Source organism: Poecilia latipinna, unplaced genomic scaffold, assembly GCF_001443285.1.
Source record: "Poecilia latipinna isolate Pla-1442-1.1 unplaced genomic scaffold, P_latipinna-1.0 Scaffold3728, whole genome shotgun sequence".
NCBI classification, from domain to species: Eukaryota; Metazoa; Chordata; class Actinopteri; order Cyprinodontiformes; family Poeciliidae; genus Poecilia; species Poecilia latipinna.
In genome coordinates, this window is record NW_015116344.1 from 11,252 (window position 1) to 25,177 (window position 13,926).

Sequence of the window (13,926 nt, forward strand, 5' to 3'; positions counted from 1 at the left end):
CCTGGAGGGAGTCATGTTTAGTTTAACGCTAACCAGCCAAAAGGCAGAAGTTAAAGCCTTAAGACACATCTTCTCATCTGCATATGATACAAAAATGCATAAGGCATAAAGACAGGGGACAGTAATTTTTTAAAATATATGGAAACAAAAAGAGTTTCCAGGTGGGTGGGGAGGATTAATAATAATTAATTAAAGAGAGACAAATGTGATTTAACGAAAAAAAAAAAAAACAAAAAAACTGAAATCATATTAAAAAATATAATTTGTTAGAACTAAGCCAAGAAAGAAAACGTAAATATGAATGTCATATTATAAAATATGAGATAAAGTTCTGTATTTTAAAATTAATTTGTATATTTTAAATGCATAAATGCATTGCGCCATTTATATAATTCTGCTTTTATTTTTCATTATGCCAGTCCCAGTCTCCATATCTCCATAGAGATCGGGCAGCGCACGCGAAGGTGCAAAAAAAACACACACAAAAAAACGTTTTCTGATTGGCTTTAGGAAATTGATGCACAACTACATCAAGATGGACTCCTTGCAGTATGACCGGAAGCTTATCCTTCAAAGTAATTTATCTGTGTATATGTCTTAAGTGCCAAAATGAGAAAGAAATTACCCAAAAGTAATTGCAGAAGATTATTAATATTGCAATTACAGAAAATAATACGTACAGTATTATTGAAGCCTTGGAATTACAATATGATTGTATTGTATAATACGAACAGTGGTAAAGTTACTTGTGTTTTAAATGCAATTTTTCCAGTAAACGGAAACTGAGCGTTGCATTATGTCTAGCTTCACTGCTGGTCCTCAGAAAGAGGAAAGGATGTGATACGAGCCTCAGTCGCATGCCCCATCGGCCCAGAAGCGACGCTGTTTGTGTTCCGTTCTACTTTTTATATGTAAATTAGCGCGAGCCTCCTCTCCTCAAGCCCTTTTCCTAACCAGAGGAGAATGATCCACCGGCAGATTCTGTTATCCCAGGTAGGCTGTCTCCATTGTTGCTGTGTAATGTTGATGCTGTAGCATCAGTCAGCCTATCATGTCTCGGCGTTCAGCAGCAGCGGCCCTGCTCTCCGTTATCCGCATAGAGACACTCTGTGCTGTGCGAAGGATGCTTTGTATCCTGTCGCTATTAGGATATGCAACAGGACATTCTTCTATAGCAACATGTTTGACATATAGACAATTTATCACAAAACGACAAGCAAACCAAATTATATATCATAATCAGACTACTTATCACAAGTCAAATATGGTTTTCCTGATGCTTATGGTTCAGCATTATACATTAGTTCGCATTATATCAAACCGCACAATGTAAATGAAGTCGTTAGATCTAATACCAGTCTTCTAGGGTGTGAGGATGGTTTTCCTGATGCTTATGGTTCCGCATTATACATTAGTTCGCGTTATATCAAACCGCACAATGTAAATGAAGTCATTAGATCTAATACCAGTCTTCTAGGGTGTGAGGCTGAGAACATACGAAGTCATGCTGTATGTGGAATGTTCAGATGTGGCTGAACGCAGGCGCACAGCTCAGTTCAGGTCGTGCATGGCGTCATGTTTTTCACACTGGAGATGCTGCCCTAGTTTCTCCTGATTTGAGGCTTACCGGGAGTCTGGGGAGAGGCTTCCCCTTCCCTCTTTGTGTGGGGATTCCCATTTTTAAAATCCTGCGCTATAGTTTCTCAACAGCAATAGTTTCTTCACTGTGCCCTGATACATTGTTAGTCGTAATTAGTGTCATATTTATGCATTACATTTCAACATGTGAAGCTTTTGTTAATGTGGAAAGTACATTTCTTTTAGTTCTACGTCTGTTTTTCATATCAGGCCATATTAAAGAAGATCTGAATTTTTAACCAGTTCTAAAATAATTTCAATTTAACCTTAAGAGTACAGAAACATACACCAGAGTCCATACTGTTACTATTGTTGAAACAAACACAAAGCCAAAGGGAAAAAGCCATATGTGAAAAGTAAGTCCACTATGTGAACTTTAACATTAAAAGTAGGTGCTGTTAATTAAATACACTTTTAATAAATAGTTTTTTAACCCTGCCTTGACTAAATTCTAAAATTAATAAGCTAATGAAAATGCAAGACATAGATAAAGAAATTAAGATCTTGACTTACCAATGATATACTAACCTACAAAAGTCTAAGAATAACGTGTTACAACAAATGAGTGAAGCAGAAGTAACTTAAAGTATTGAAAATGCAAAGGGCAACAATGCTTTACTTTGGAAGCAATTTAATAAAACACAACTATATTAAGAGGCATTGGGAAACTTTCCATACATGGCATACATATTACAAATAGTGCTGTCATGGCAAATGAATTTAATTTCTTATTTTTTATGGTCAGTTGAAGAACTAGGCAGAGATGGTACATCACCTGAACATATTAATTATCCTGATCAGAAGGCACCTGTAATCTATTTTTTCAATTAAACCGATTGAAGAGACAAATGTTATGCAAATAATCACAAATTTGTCTAACTTGAACTCGAATTATACCTATCATCTGAATTGCATCTTTCTACACAAGTATATTAATGTTCTAAACAATTGACACATCTTGTTAGTTTGTCCATTAGTACTTCTAAATTGTCCTCAGGATGTACATAATGTTTTGTACCAATAATTCAAGAAGGAAGACAGGAAGACAGTTACCGGCCCACATCACCTCTGCCTACATTACCAAAAGTTATTGAGAAAACATTTGGTACACAGTTGACTGATCATTTGTAAGCCAATCAGCTAATTTCATAATCAATAAAATCTCTAAAACAATAAAAAGAAAACAAAGTTGTTTTAAATTAGACCTTACACAATACATGCCAAAACAGGCTGCCCCATGTTATGTTACTTTCTCACATATCATAATTACAACATGACAACATGAGCTCAGACCTTAGCCACAAAGTACTTGGCTTCACCGTAAAATCAAACAATAAAGGTTGTAGCCAAAAAGCCAGCCACATTCTTTGGAAACATAAATTGCTAATCTTTGATAGCTTTAGCAATTTATATATTTAATTGTTTACACACATTTATTAAGCAAAAAAAACAAAATGCTATGAAGCTGTAAAGCTCCACTCTGCAGCACTTTGCTTTATCAGTCTGATTTTTCATTCAATTTTTTGCAGAATTTTGTAAAAGTTTTTGCATACTATCTCAAGACAATATCTGAATTTAAAATATTCAGCTGTATACATACTAATTTGTAAGTTGCACTGAGTTGTTTATATTTATTTTCAGTATATTACTAGTGTGTGATGCTCTATGTTTACACATATACATGCATATAATAGGACTGTAAGTTAGCTTTAGCTATAAACTCTTTTTGCACATCCTGCAGACTGTTTTATGTGTTTGCCTGCATTTTTCTGTCAAATACATAAAGTCAAACAAATAAAAAATCATGACTTGTGACCATCAAAGCAGAAGATCTTGCAGTTTACTAAGATGGGACATATATATTTCTATAAATGCAATGCTTGACAAAGACATCAGCAAAATTGTTGCACAACAGTCTGGGAAGAATAACAAGGCCATTTCCTGACCTCAAAGTCCTTCAATCTGCAGGCGGGTGACATTATTTTCAGAACAGTCACCAAAAGCATTTGCCAATCTTCCCAGTACTGGATGTTTCAGAAAATCCACGATAAGACCAGAGTTTACATTTCTTACAGAGAAACTGGAACAAGTAGACGTGTGCTTCTTGCAGTCACTGAGACAGCCAGCTTGTTTGTACACCAAATGTGGGGACATATTTTTGACAGATTAAACTTCATGTAGACTATGTCCTGAAAAAAATCGAAAAAAAATTACAAACAAAACAGGAGATTCACAAAAGAATGGCTTAAATAGGAAAGAATGCCCCAGTCAAAGTTGAGTCCCTAAATTGAGTGAAATGTTTAGGTGGGACCAATACTAGAAAACATCAGTGAAATGAAACAGTGTTGGAAAGAAGAAAAAAATCAAAGTTCTTCCATAATGAAATGAGAGCCACATAAAATTAGACTAAAATGAACTTAAGAAGTAGATGCAGACTCAATCGACGTCAACATGAAAACCTCCAACCAGATGGTCTATGGTGCTTTGCTGTTATTCAGATAACTGTTGTGAAACAAAGTGCAGAACCCAGTATATAGAACTGGCTGCTGAAGCAGTTTGTGGACTGGCGAGTAACTATTTTCACAACTTTAGAGCTGGATTGGGCCATACCACCAGCATTTTTGGCAAAGTTGTTTGGTGGTGTTGGTTTGAACTTATGGCAGAAGAATATGTTGGAGTGAATGTAAAAATGTGTTTAAAAGACAAGTCGGAGGCTAAATATATTTGAAAAGAATAACAGTAAATGACTAGTAATGGAAAAGACAGGAGGTAAAGTATATGCAGAAAGGCAATGTGTTGAAGACAGCAGCTGTCTAGCCCCTAAATTATCTACCTAAAAAAAAGTTAAATTATTGGAATAAATAATTTAAAAGTCGATGTTTATAAAGTGCAGCACCTAGTGGAACAGGAGACTAACGTGAAGAGTGAGACTGTCGGAATCTCAGAGGCCATGTAGAAAAGGTTTGCCAGTGTTTTAAGTTTTTCAAATGCCATCTTAGTTCCAAGATGATTTGAAGATATCTATTGTACTTAGAAATAAGTATTATGACCTTTTAGGAAATAAATCAAACATAGCGCTGTTCTCAGAGCAGATGTACTCCTAATAATTGTTTTTTGCAGGAACACGTGAACTCTCATCAACGTGCATGAAACCATATGTTTGATGCTTTAAGTTTTAAGCAGATGTTTTATTGTAAATGTAAGTTGCTGTCTCTTTGTTTCTGTCTTTGTCTCTTTGTTGTTCTACTTGACCACCTGTGTTTCCACTCATTTTTGGTAATTCATATTTTCATCTGAACCAGATAAAATCTGAAATGTTTATGACAGGGTTGTTTCATCTTTGCTCCAACATGAGGAACCACAGGTGTCTCATGCTTAACTCTCACCTTCTGCTGCCACTGCTTTGTGTTCCTGTGTTTTGTAACACACTGCCCTTCTCCTCCCGCTTCCCTTTAGGTTTTGGTCTGCTTTGGGTTACTTGGTCGTTATGCTGATGCAGCTTGGTAGTTTCAAGGTCAGTGTCCCCCTTTGACCACCTGTTTTCTTTTTGCATCTGTCATGGAAAAAATTACTTTAGCAAGAGTTTGGATGAGAAGAAATAAGAAATGTATTAAAACCTTGCAAGGTGAGAACAGAAATACAGAGTCAAAGGAGTCGGTCAAGTCTGCTCTGACCAACGGTGGATCTGGCTTCCTTTTATAGGTTCTGGTCAGAGAAGAGAGACTTGATTGGACAATAGATGTGAATCAGGGAGATGGTCTGGGCCATTTCCCTGATTAGACAATAGGTGTTCTCCTTGAGCAATCTCATGAGGAGATCATCCAGACACATGACCTCATCATCAGACACAATCTAAAGCACAAAAGGGGTGAAGAGGACATTATAAAATTTTCCATTACATTCCTTTCTTTGGATTATAATAAACATTGTTTATATTAATCACACAAAAGATAATAAAAATTTTGATAATACATGAAAATGTTAATACACAATTGTATGTACCTCACAAAAAGAGTCAGACATAGAGAACCAATACAGGTTGAAGATCACTCATTGTAAGAAGTCAGCACAGAGTGAGGAAATGGTTTGTTTTACATTTTCAGAAATGCAAGTGTCTTTGTTTCATGAAAATTGGAACATATCTCTGGTAGGAGCAATAACAGCAGCAACCACAACCCTCATTGAAGGAAGATGATGCTAATGAAGCTTGTGCCGGCCTTGCACATGAGCTCCTGCTGACAATTCTTCTTCTGACAGGGGTCAAAAGAATATTTTCCGGATATCTTCTTTCTTCGGTGTCAGAGGTTTCTAGCACTTGAACACACCGCTGAAGTGAAGTTTTTACTACCCTCTCTCTTGTTGGAGCCAGGTTGGTTGATGTTTGGTTGGAGGTCCTCTACTGGATCAGGAACTTCTCTGCACTGGCTTGAAGGTATCCAGCTGGCTCCTTCAGTAGCCTGAGTCATGAAAAGCTCATGGAAGGTTCCTTGGCAAGTCACCAGTGTTTTCTATGGTTCTTCTTCACCATTGTCTCAGTGGGGTTCAGTCAATGCCAAGGGGTCTGCAGGGATTGAGTGCGCAGCTTTCACAGCCTATAAGACTTCAAGAACAGTGGAGAGGTTGTACAGTAGGATACCATCACAAACAGTTGTCAGGGGGAGTGGTCTGTTCCCTTAAAAGGTTTCTTGTGGCACACACCATGCATGATTTGCAGTTTCTTCTGCATAACTATAAATGTGTGTCCATTTAGTAAAATAAGAAAAGAAATGGTTAACCATTAATTCAACATCAGGGCATCATCACACCATCTGAGACGGCTCTGCCTGCAATCTGCCAGACATTTCTCACCTGTGGAAACAAAGGACTGTTAAGGACACAAATGAGCAGGAAGCTAGTTTATGGGCGTGTTGCTGTATCTTTTGCAGCAGAATCTACTCTTCATTTCCCAGTGATTCCAAAAAAAGCAAAAAGTAATGCACAGCTCCAAATGCACAAAATGGAACTGTGGACTGTCCTGTGGAAACTTTAGCCATTTGCACAGAGAAGTATAGAGCATGGAGGACCAGAGGTCAAAAAAGCCATGTGAAGTCCAAAATCATTCCCTTTTCTCTCCCTTTTTTTTTAAGTGGCAGTATCACAAGAGGCAGAAACATCATCAAAGGAACAAGATCAGGGTTTTGAAGAGTGAATCTGGAATGTCAGTCCTGGAAGTGCAAATCTGATCCAAAGTGGCACCATAACAGTGAGGGTCCCCATGTTCAGGTGTGGGGACAAGCATAGCAACATTCAAAACTATACAGCGCTTAAAAGTGATTGTTGGTGATGTCCAAGAGGACAGATATGTATCTGAGCCAATGCATTGCCAAATGATGATGATTTCAGCTCCAAAAAGGTGAATGAAGCTAATTAAAGAACAAGAAGGGTGAGCAGGCTGTAAACACCAATGTCACAAGAGGCAAAAACAAGTTCCAGGGGTACAAGAAACCAAGTCAAAAGCATACAGGCCCTCACCATGAATGAGGATTCCTAGGGGGGGCTTCAAAGATTGAGCCATTAAGATAAAATTTCTGCAACAAAAGGTCATCCCAAGAAAATGCATAAGTTGCTTCTTAGTGACAAGCTGGGAATGTTCTGATTCTGAACAGCAGAAAACACATCTTGAGGACCCAGAGCATCCCTACCCCGTAATAGCGTGACCTACAGATGAATAAGACATTTTTCTACACAAATTTCAGTTCTAACAAAAACACTTTGGGCCCAAAATCATGCCAATGTTTTATCTTTTTACAGAGAAACTGTTTCCTTCTTTGAGGGGTGGGGAGTTTCGCTTTGTTGTATCTTGTAAAAGAGACAATTTATCTAATTTTATGGCCTGCAGGGTTTGGATAAAATGCTAGTCAGTGGGCTGGTCAGGGCCTCTGATCTCTTCCTACAGGGAACAGAGGAGTGTGCACACAAGAAGTTTCATGTGTAACAATAATGCCGGCAGCTCTAAGGGAATGTCCTCTATTGCTTCAGGTTTTGATAGTGTTTTCCAAAGTGCCTGGCCTGCAGATTTTGGAAAGATCATAAATGGGTCACAGTATTTTTTAACCCTACATCATACTTGTTGTTAGCCTTGGTGTCAAGTTAGATTTCAGCTAAGGCTGGGTTTATGGAGCAGTCAGTTTTAGACAGGAACACTTCAGTAGAAGTTTCAAAGTCTGAGGTTAGTCCTACAGTTTTATAATATTCAAAGCATTATCAGGTCAAAGGTCAGAGGAGTCCAGTCAGTCACAGTCACACATAATTTAACAAAAACCACCTATCCTCTTCCAAGGCCAGTTGCATGATTTTGTAAGGGGCACATGGGTGCGAGTCTGGGACATCAAACAAAGACAGCTGCGCAGCACACAGAAAGAGACAGACAAAAAGGGCAGCAGCTTTTGTCAAGAAGTAGAGAGTTTTCAAAAGTCATTTGAAATCATGTCTCCTATAAATCTGCATCAGGACCATCTGAAGCACAAACAGTGCAGTGTAAGCTCTCAGCCTGCATACAATCAGAGGAAGGGGAAACTCTGTCTCCAGCTCCCTGCAGGAGCCATGATGAAGAAGCAGGAATCTTCCATTGATATGCATACAGGTGAGAACTGGGGCTGCAATACACAGCTCTCTGATTACCAATTAACACAACAAATGTTGTCTCAGGAGATCAATGAGACTTAAATTTAACTATAAACATGTGAAACTAGAGACATATATAGGGTTAGATAGGAAATAGTAATTTTCTCTTCCCCAGATTTTTTCCTGAAGCAGAAAAGGAGCAGACATGATTTCCACTCGGCTTGTGCTTGCTGCAGAAGTTCCAACTTTATAACACTGGTAGCTCCGGAAAGCACCAAAAGGTTGACTTTTGTGCCCATTATTGTTGATTGAAAAATGGGAATAATCTCACATGCTACAAAAGTAAAATCAGCATAAGTGCCCATCCACTCCTCCATTCTCTGCCTCTGCTGCAGTCAAGGTGTCTGCTGCCTTATCCTGACACAGTGATGGCAGCCATGAGCAGTTCTTTCTCAGTTTTCTCTCTCTTTGCTGTCTTCTTACTGGACTTGAGTCTGGCATGGTGTATGCCAGACATGGTTGCTCTGCCCAGTTCACACAGTTTTATTTCAGTTCAGTTGCTGAGACAGGATGATGTCATCACACACTCAGGTGTTCCTATGGTCTCCCAAGAACCTGCTGCATTTCCATCAATGTTTGCAGGGTTGGTGAGACTATGGTGCAGAGCATAGGCTTTTTCTGTTGAAGGTAGCCAATATTTAAATTATATTTAGCTCTCCAACTCTTACTTTAGTAAGAAGAGTTTGAAACGGGAGGGAGCGGCTGAGCATTAGCACTAGCCGGCAGCTCTGTATGGGAGCTGAGAGCAGAGGGGCAAATAAAATAAAGTATGCCTTTATTTCTTACCATCTTCAACGTAGAGCCTTTAAAACCACAAAATAAAATCTGAATATTTTTCTAGAAAACTCTGGTGTTGACCTTTAAGTTTAAGTTATGATACTTCCCAAATATTCAATTCCTACATATTTATACGTTGTAACATGGAACCCCCCCCTCCCCCCCCAAAAAAAAAAAAAGTTTAAAGCAATTTAAGTTATAATTTAAATAACACAACTTGTATTGAGAACCACTGCAATAAATCATCACGGAGGTCAACGACTGCAAGTTAGAGAGAAAACTCTGAACATTTCTCAGAGCTCACACCCGTGCTCTCTTCTGAGCTATCGCAGCGGGGCTGACTCACCCCTCCAGTCCGCTCCACGCGGAGCCTTCGGCGGCTACGACACGCCGACAAGAACGCCGGGATACCGCTCGCCATTCCGAAGCGACTTCAGGATGTTCCACTGTAGGAACACAGTGGTTGCTCTGGAGGAGTAAAAGAGTTGGAGAAACATCATCTGTACCACCATCATCTCTGCCTGATAGCCACCATTGTTTCCGCTTGCTAGCCATCATTGTTTCCGCCTGCTAGCCACCATTGTTTCCGCTTGCTAGCCATCATTGTTTCCGCCTGCTACCCATCATCGTCTCAGCCTGATAGCTACCATAATTTCTGCCTGCTAGCCACCATTGTCTCTGCCTGCGAGCCATCATCTCCGCCTGCTAGCTACCACCTCTGCCTGACTACCATTTCCGCCTGCGAGCTTCCACTTCTGCCTGCTTGATACCATTTTTGCCTGCAAGCCACTACTGTCTCTCCATGCAAGCTACCATTCTTCTCTGCCTGCGAACCACCATCTCTGCATGCCAGCTAGCTATTGTCTCTGCATGCTAGTTATCTCTGCCTGCTAGACACCATCTCAGCTTACATTGTCAATACTTTCCTGAATTCCAAGAAAAGTGAAGAGAGGACATGACTTTTGGTCAGATAAGTACAATGAGACTACTTCTGATATTGTTCTTAGGTGTTTACATCTTTGAAAATGTGCCAAAGTCTTCTGAGGACTTGTATAACAACTTAGCTCACTCCTTCAGGACTTACTCCAGGTCCATGACCCTCGACCAGACAATTTGGACCATTTCAGATATTATTAACTGGCACTACTTTAACCAAAAGCCAATAGACAAGTTAGTTCATTTAATGTGCTTGTCTGTCTTAAGGAGCTGTTTTGTGTTAACTGAATCTTCTCTTTTACACCTTGCTCTGGCAAAGAAAATTGGATTAGTATCAAATGGTCAATGGAAAAGACTCATTCTACTTTTAGTATCAGGTAATGTGCAACCTAAACCAGGTCCAATTATTAGCAACATTGACACACTGGAAGAATTCAAAACCAGATCAGGTCTTGGTATAATGCATATTAAGTTTATTGCCTAATACCTGGTTAAAATCTGGATTGAAACTACTAATACGGCCATCTTAGTTTTGACTGAAACATGGTTAACTAATTCCATTACCAATAAAAATATTTCCTTAGAAGGTGTCATGAAACCTGGTTGGGACTGGTTGAGATCTTTCCAGGACACAGAGAAAACATGTCACAAAAACCCGAGGGTAACAAGTAATCTTCAATTATGATTTAATGTTGATTGAAACACACATAACCTGTATTGTAATGAGAGTTTGAAAGCAATAAGAAAATTCTGTATTATGATTGATGTGATTAAAAACTAAAGTAATCCTTACTTTAAAATGTACTATTGATTAAGGTGATGAGTTATGTAAGTTGATTCAAGAAGTAAATGGAAAAAGAATCATAAATGAATATTCTGGTTCAAGTTGGATGGAAAGTCCCGTTCTGTGTTGCAATTAGAGGCTGTGTGAGAAGAAGAGCTGTGAACACAGAAGAAACAGGAAGTGGTGTTGCGAACCTTATAGGAGCACCAGATGTCGAGTGCGGATAGAAACTTCAGCAGGTGTAAAAGAGGAAAGAGGCAACGGTTGACGAAAACGTTTGACGTCAAAGAAAGTTGTGCAATAGAAGATTGTGCGAGCAGTTAGTGCATGCACAACTAAGATGCAGAAGTGTAGAGAATTGTGTAAGCCGCAGATGCGCACGTAGCCGGAGTACGGAGGGTATAAAAATACAAGCGAGAGAAAGGCAGGTGTTCTTCGTTCCGTAGTGTTCGAGTCAAGACCACACAAGGATGCAGGATCAGATAAGGGTTACATTTTGAAACCACAGGAAGACGAAGACTTCGTAGAGCTCAAGAAAGGAACAAGATCCGTTTACCCACAACCCGGGGTTCTGATTCGACATCTGCCCTACACTCAACCCAAGAAACATCTCAGAGATGCTGCTGTAGACATGGGGAATAGACAAAGATCGCCTTTGGATATGGAACTGAGCTCATCGAGGATACTCACCAGTTCAACTTTGGACTTATTCTAAAAAGGATTCTGCCGGAACAAGACAGATTCCTGACCATGGATGTTTAAGTTCTGCTGCCAAGACCAAATCAGCAACTGGGGACGAGTGGAGTTGCATCCCAATGCCTCTCTTGTAGTTCGGTGACACAGTATAGCAGGGGTGGCCAAGTCCAGTCCTCGAGAGCCACCACCCTGCAAGTTTTAGAAGTATCCTTACTCCAACAGACCGGGATCAGCTCTACAGAGGCCTGATAACGAGCCAGTCATTTGATTCAGGTGTGTTGAAGCAGGGATGCATCTGAAACTTGCAGGATGGTGGCTCTCGAGGACTGGACTTGGCCACCCCTGCAGTATAGGGACTGGGGGGAAGTTTGATATCTAATATCTTACATTTATTAAACTTTTAATTTTTGATTTGAATAGCTGTATGTCATTTCCCCTGCTAAGCTTGCTAATAAAATATTAAAGTCTAATTGATGTTGTGGACAGTTAAATTTTTTGAGTCATCTAAATATTAATCCTTCTGATTAACATAAAATCAATGTTCACGATCCTCGTAAACTAGGGGGCTTCAGACGTTTCTTTAGTTATGATAAATAATGACCTTGGGATTCGTGCCGAGTCTCTAAAATTATCTAGACTGTAACAAGTGCACGTTATTAATAGAGAAAGAGCTACCATTAACAGAAGTGGTTTTTGAAGACAGGCTTTTGCAGGGCTACTCAAATGACTGTTTTCATTAACAGTAAAGGGTCATAACTTCTGGATCTGAAGGTAGAGTCTAGGCGCGTCTTTCTCGCGCCCAGCTTAATCTGTCATTCACAGGTTGTCATTCACAATGACAGGGGTGTCAAACTCCAGTCCTCAAGGGCCGCTGTCCTGCAGTGTTTAGATGTGCCACAGGTAAAAAACAGTGGAATGAAATGGCTTAATTACCTCCTCCCTGTGTAGATCGGTTCTCCTGAGCCTTGCTAGTGACCTAATTATTATTTTCAGGTGTGGTGCAGCAGAGGCACATCTAAAAGTTGCAGGACAGAGGCCCTTGAGGACTGGAGTTTGACACCTCTGTCACCCAAATTTGGGTCCTCTCGTGAATGACAGGTTAAACAGAATGCCCTCTAAAATCTCATCTGTAGTAATACTCAGGAGTTAGAGGCATCACGGACCCGTTAGGTGGAGAGCTGGTCAGTAATCGGTCTGCCGGAGTCTGGGAGGAGGTTTTTGGGTGTGCCTGACTATTGCGTAATAACAAAGGTTATAATGTTTTTTGTTGTGATCGCCTTAGGAAAGGTGGCGGTGTTGCCATCTATGTAAAGAACAACTTCCATGTTACACTTATGTCTTCTGTATCTATTCCAAAACAATTTGAGTTACTGGCGTTGAAAATTGAATTCTCTAAGGCTCAGCATATCACAGTTATAGAGTGTTATTGACCACCTTCTGCTGTCTGTGATGCTCTCCCTAATTTGTCCAAATATCTAGCCGACCTAAATAAAAATGAATTTGTTTTGTTAGGAGATTTAAATCTAGACTGGTTGACAGCATCTTCAGATAGCTTAAAAACTGTCTGTGATTCCTTAAATATCATCCAGTTAATTAATTACCCCACCCAACTTAACAAGAAATGCCCTCTAAAATTATCACTCCTTGATTTAATTATGACAAACGCTCTGCATAAATATACAGGGATAGGAGTTTTTGCAAAGGACCTTAGTGACCATTGTGCTGTAGGTACAGTTAGAAATCTCAAGTTACCAAAACCTAAGCCACGTATCTTGACCAAAAGAGATTTAAAACACCTAAATGAGCAAGCTTTTGTTCATGACTTGTTACATTTTAACTGGAATAGGGTCTCTCTTTTTGATAATGTTGACCTTGCCCGGCAGGATTTTCATGAAGAGTTTTTAAGACTAATAAATAAACATGCTCCTGTACGTAAAATTAGGGCAAATGGGTGAAATAATCCATGGCTTTCCCCCGCTATTGGGGCTCTGCTTAAACAAAGAGATGCAGCTTGGGCTAGGGCAAGGAAAAATAAAACTGAAGAGAGCTGGCTTTGTTTTAGGAAATTGCAGAATAAGTGTACTTTATTAATTAAGAAAGCAAAGTCAGACTATTTCCTTACCGAGATGACAAAAAATTTAAATGATCCAAAGAAATTTTGGAAAACAGTGAAATCAGCTGCTGAGCAGGCGCTACTGAGTGACTTTCCAAATTTTGTTTGGAATAAAAGTAAAATGGTGTCTGATAAACGGATGCTCCGGCCACTGGCCCTGTGGGAGCTGCAGAAATGATGGTCCACATTCCCACCGGGATTGGCATGTGAGGTCTCGCAGTTGTTTACCCCTAGTTAGATCATCTGCAGGATTGTCAGATGTTGTCACATACTGCCAAGCCCAGCTGTCAGTCAGTTCTTGGATTTCAGCTATTCGAGT

General features: G+C 39.6%; 1 protein-coding gene across 3 annotated transcripts in view; it reads left to right on the top strand.

Annotated features, from left to right (window-relative positions):
• The first annotated feature begins 489 nt into the window (after positions 1-489).
• LOC106941533 (E3 ubiquitin-protein ligase HECW1-like) overlaps positions 490-13,926 on the top strand; it is a 38,871-nt gene continuing 25,434 nt past the window's right edge. The window contains exons 1-3 of one of the 3 annotated variants that reach the window (XM_015024587.1): positions 522-631; positions 773-993; positions 5,095-5,152. In XM_015024587.1, the coding sequence (XP_014880073.1) occupies positions 5,126-5,152 (27 nt within the window). In that variant the 5' untranslated portion in view covers positions 522-631; positions 773-993; positions 5,095-5,125. Of the gene's footprint in view, positions 632-772; positions 994-5,094; positions 5,153-13,926 lie in introns of all 3 variants that reach the window. The other 2 variants (XM_015024586.1, XM_015024585.1) reach the window with 2 other exon arrangements.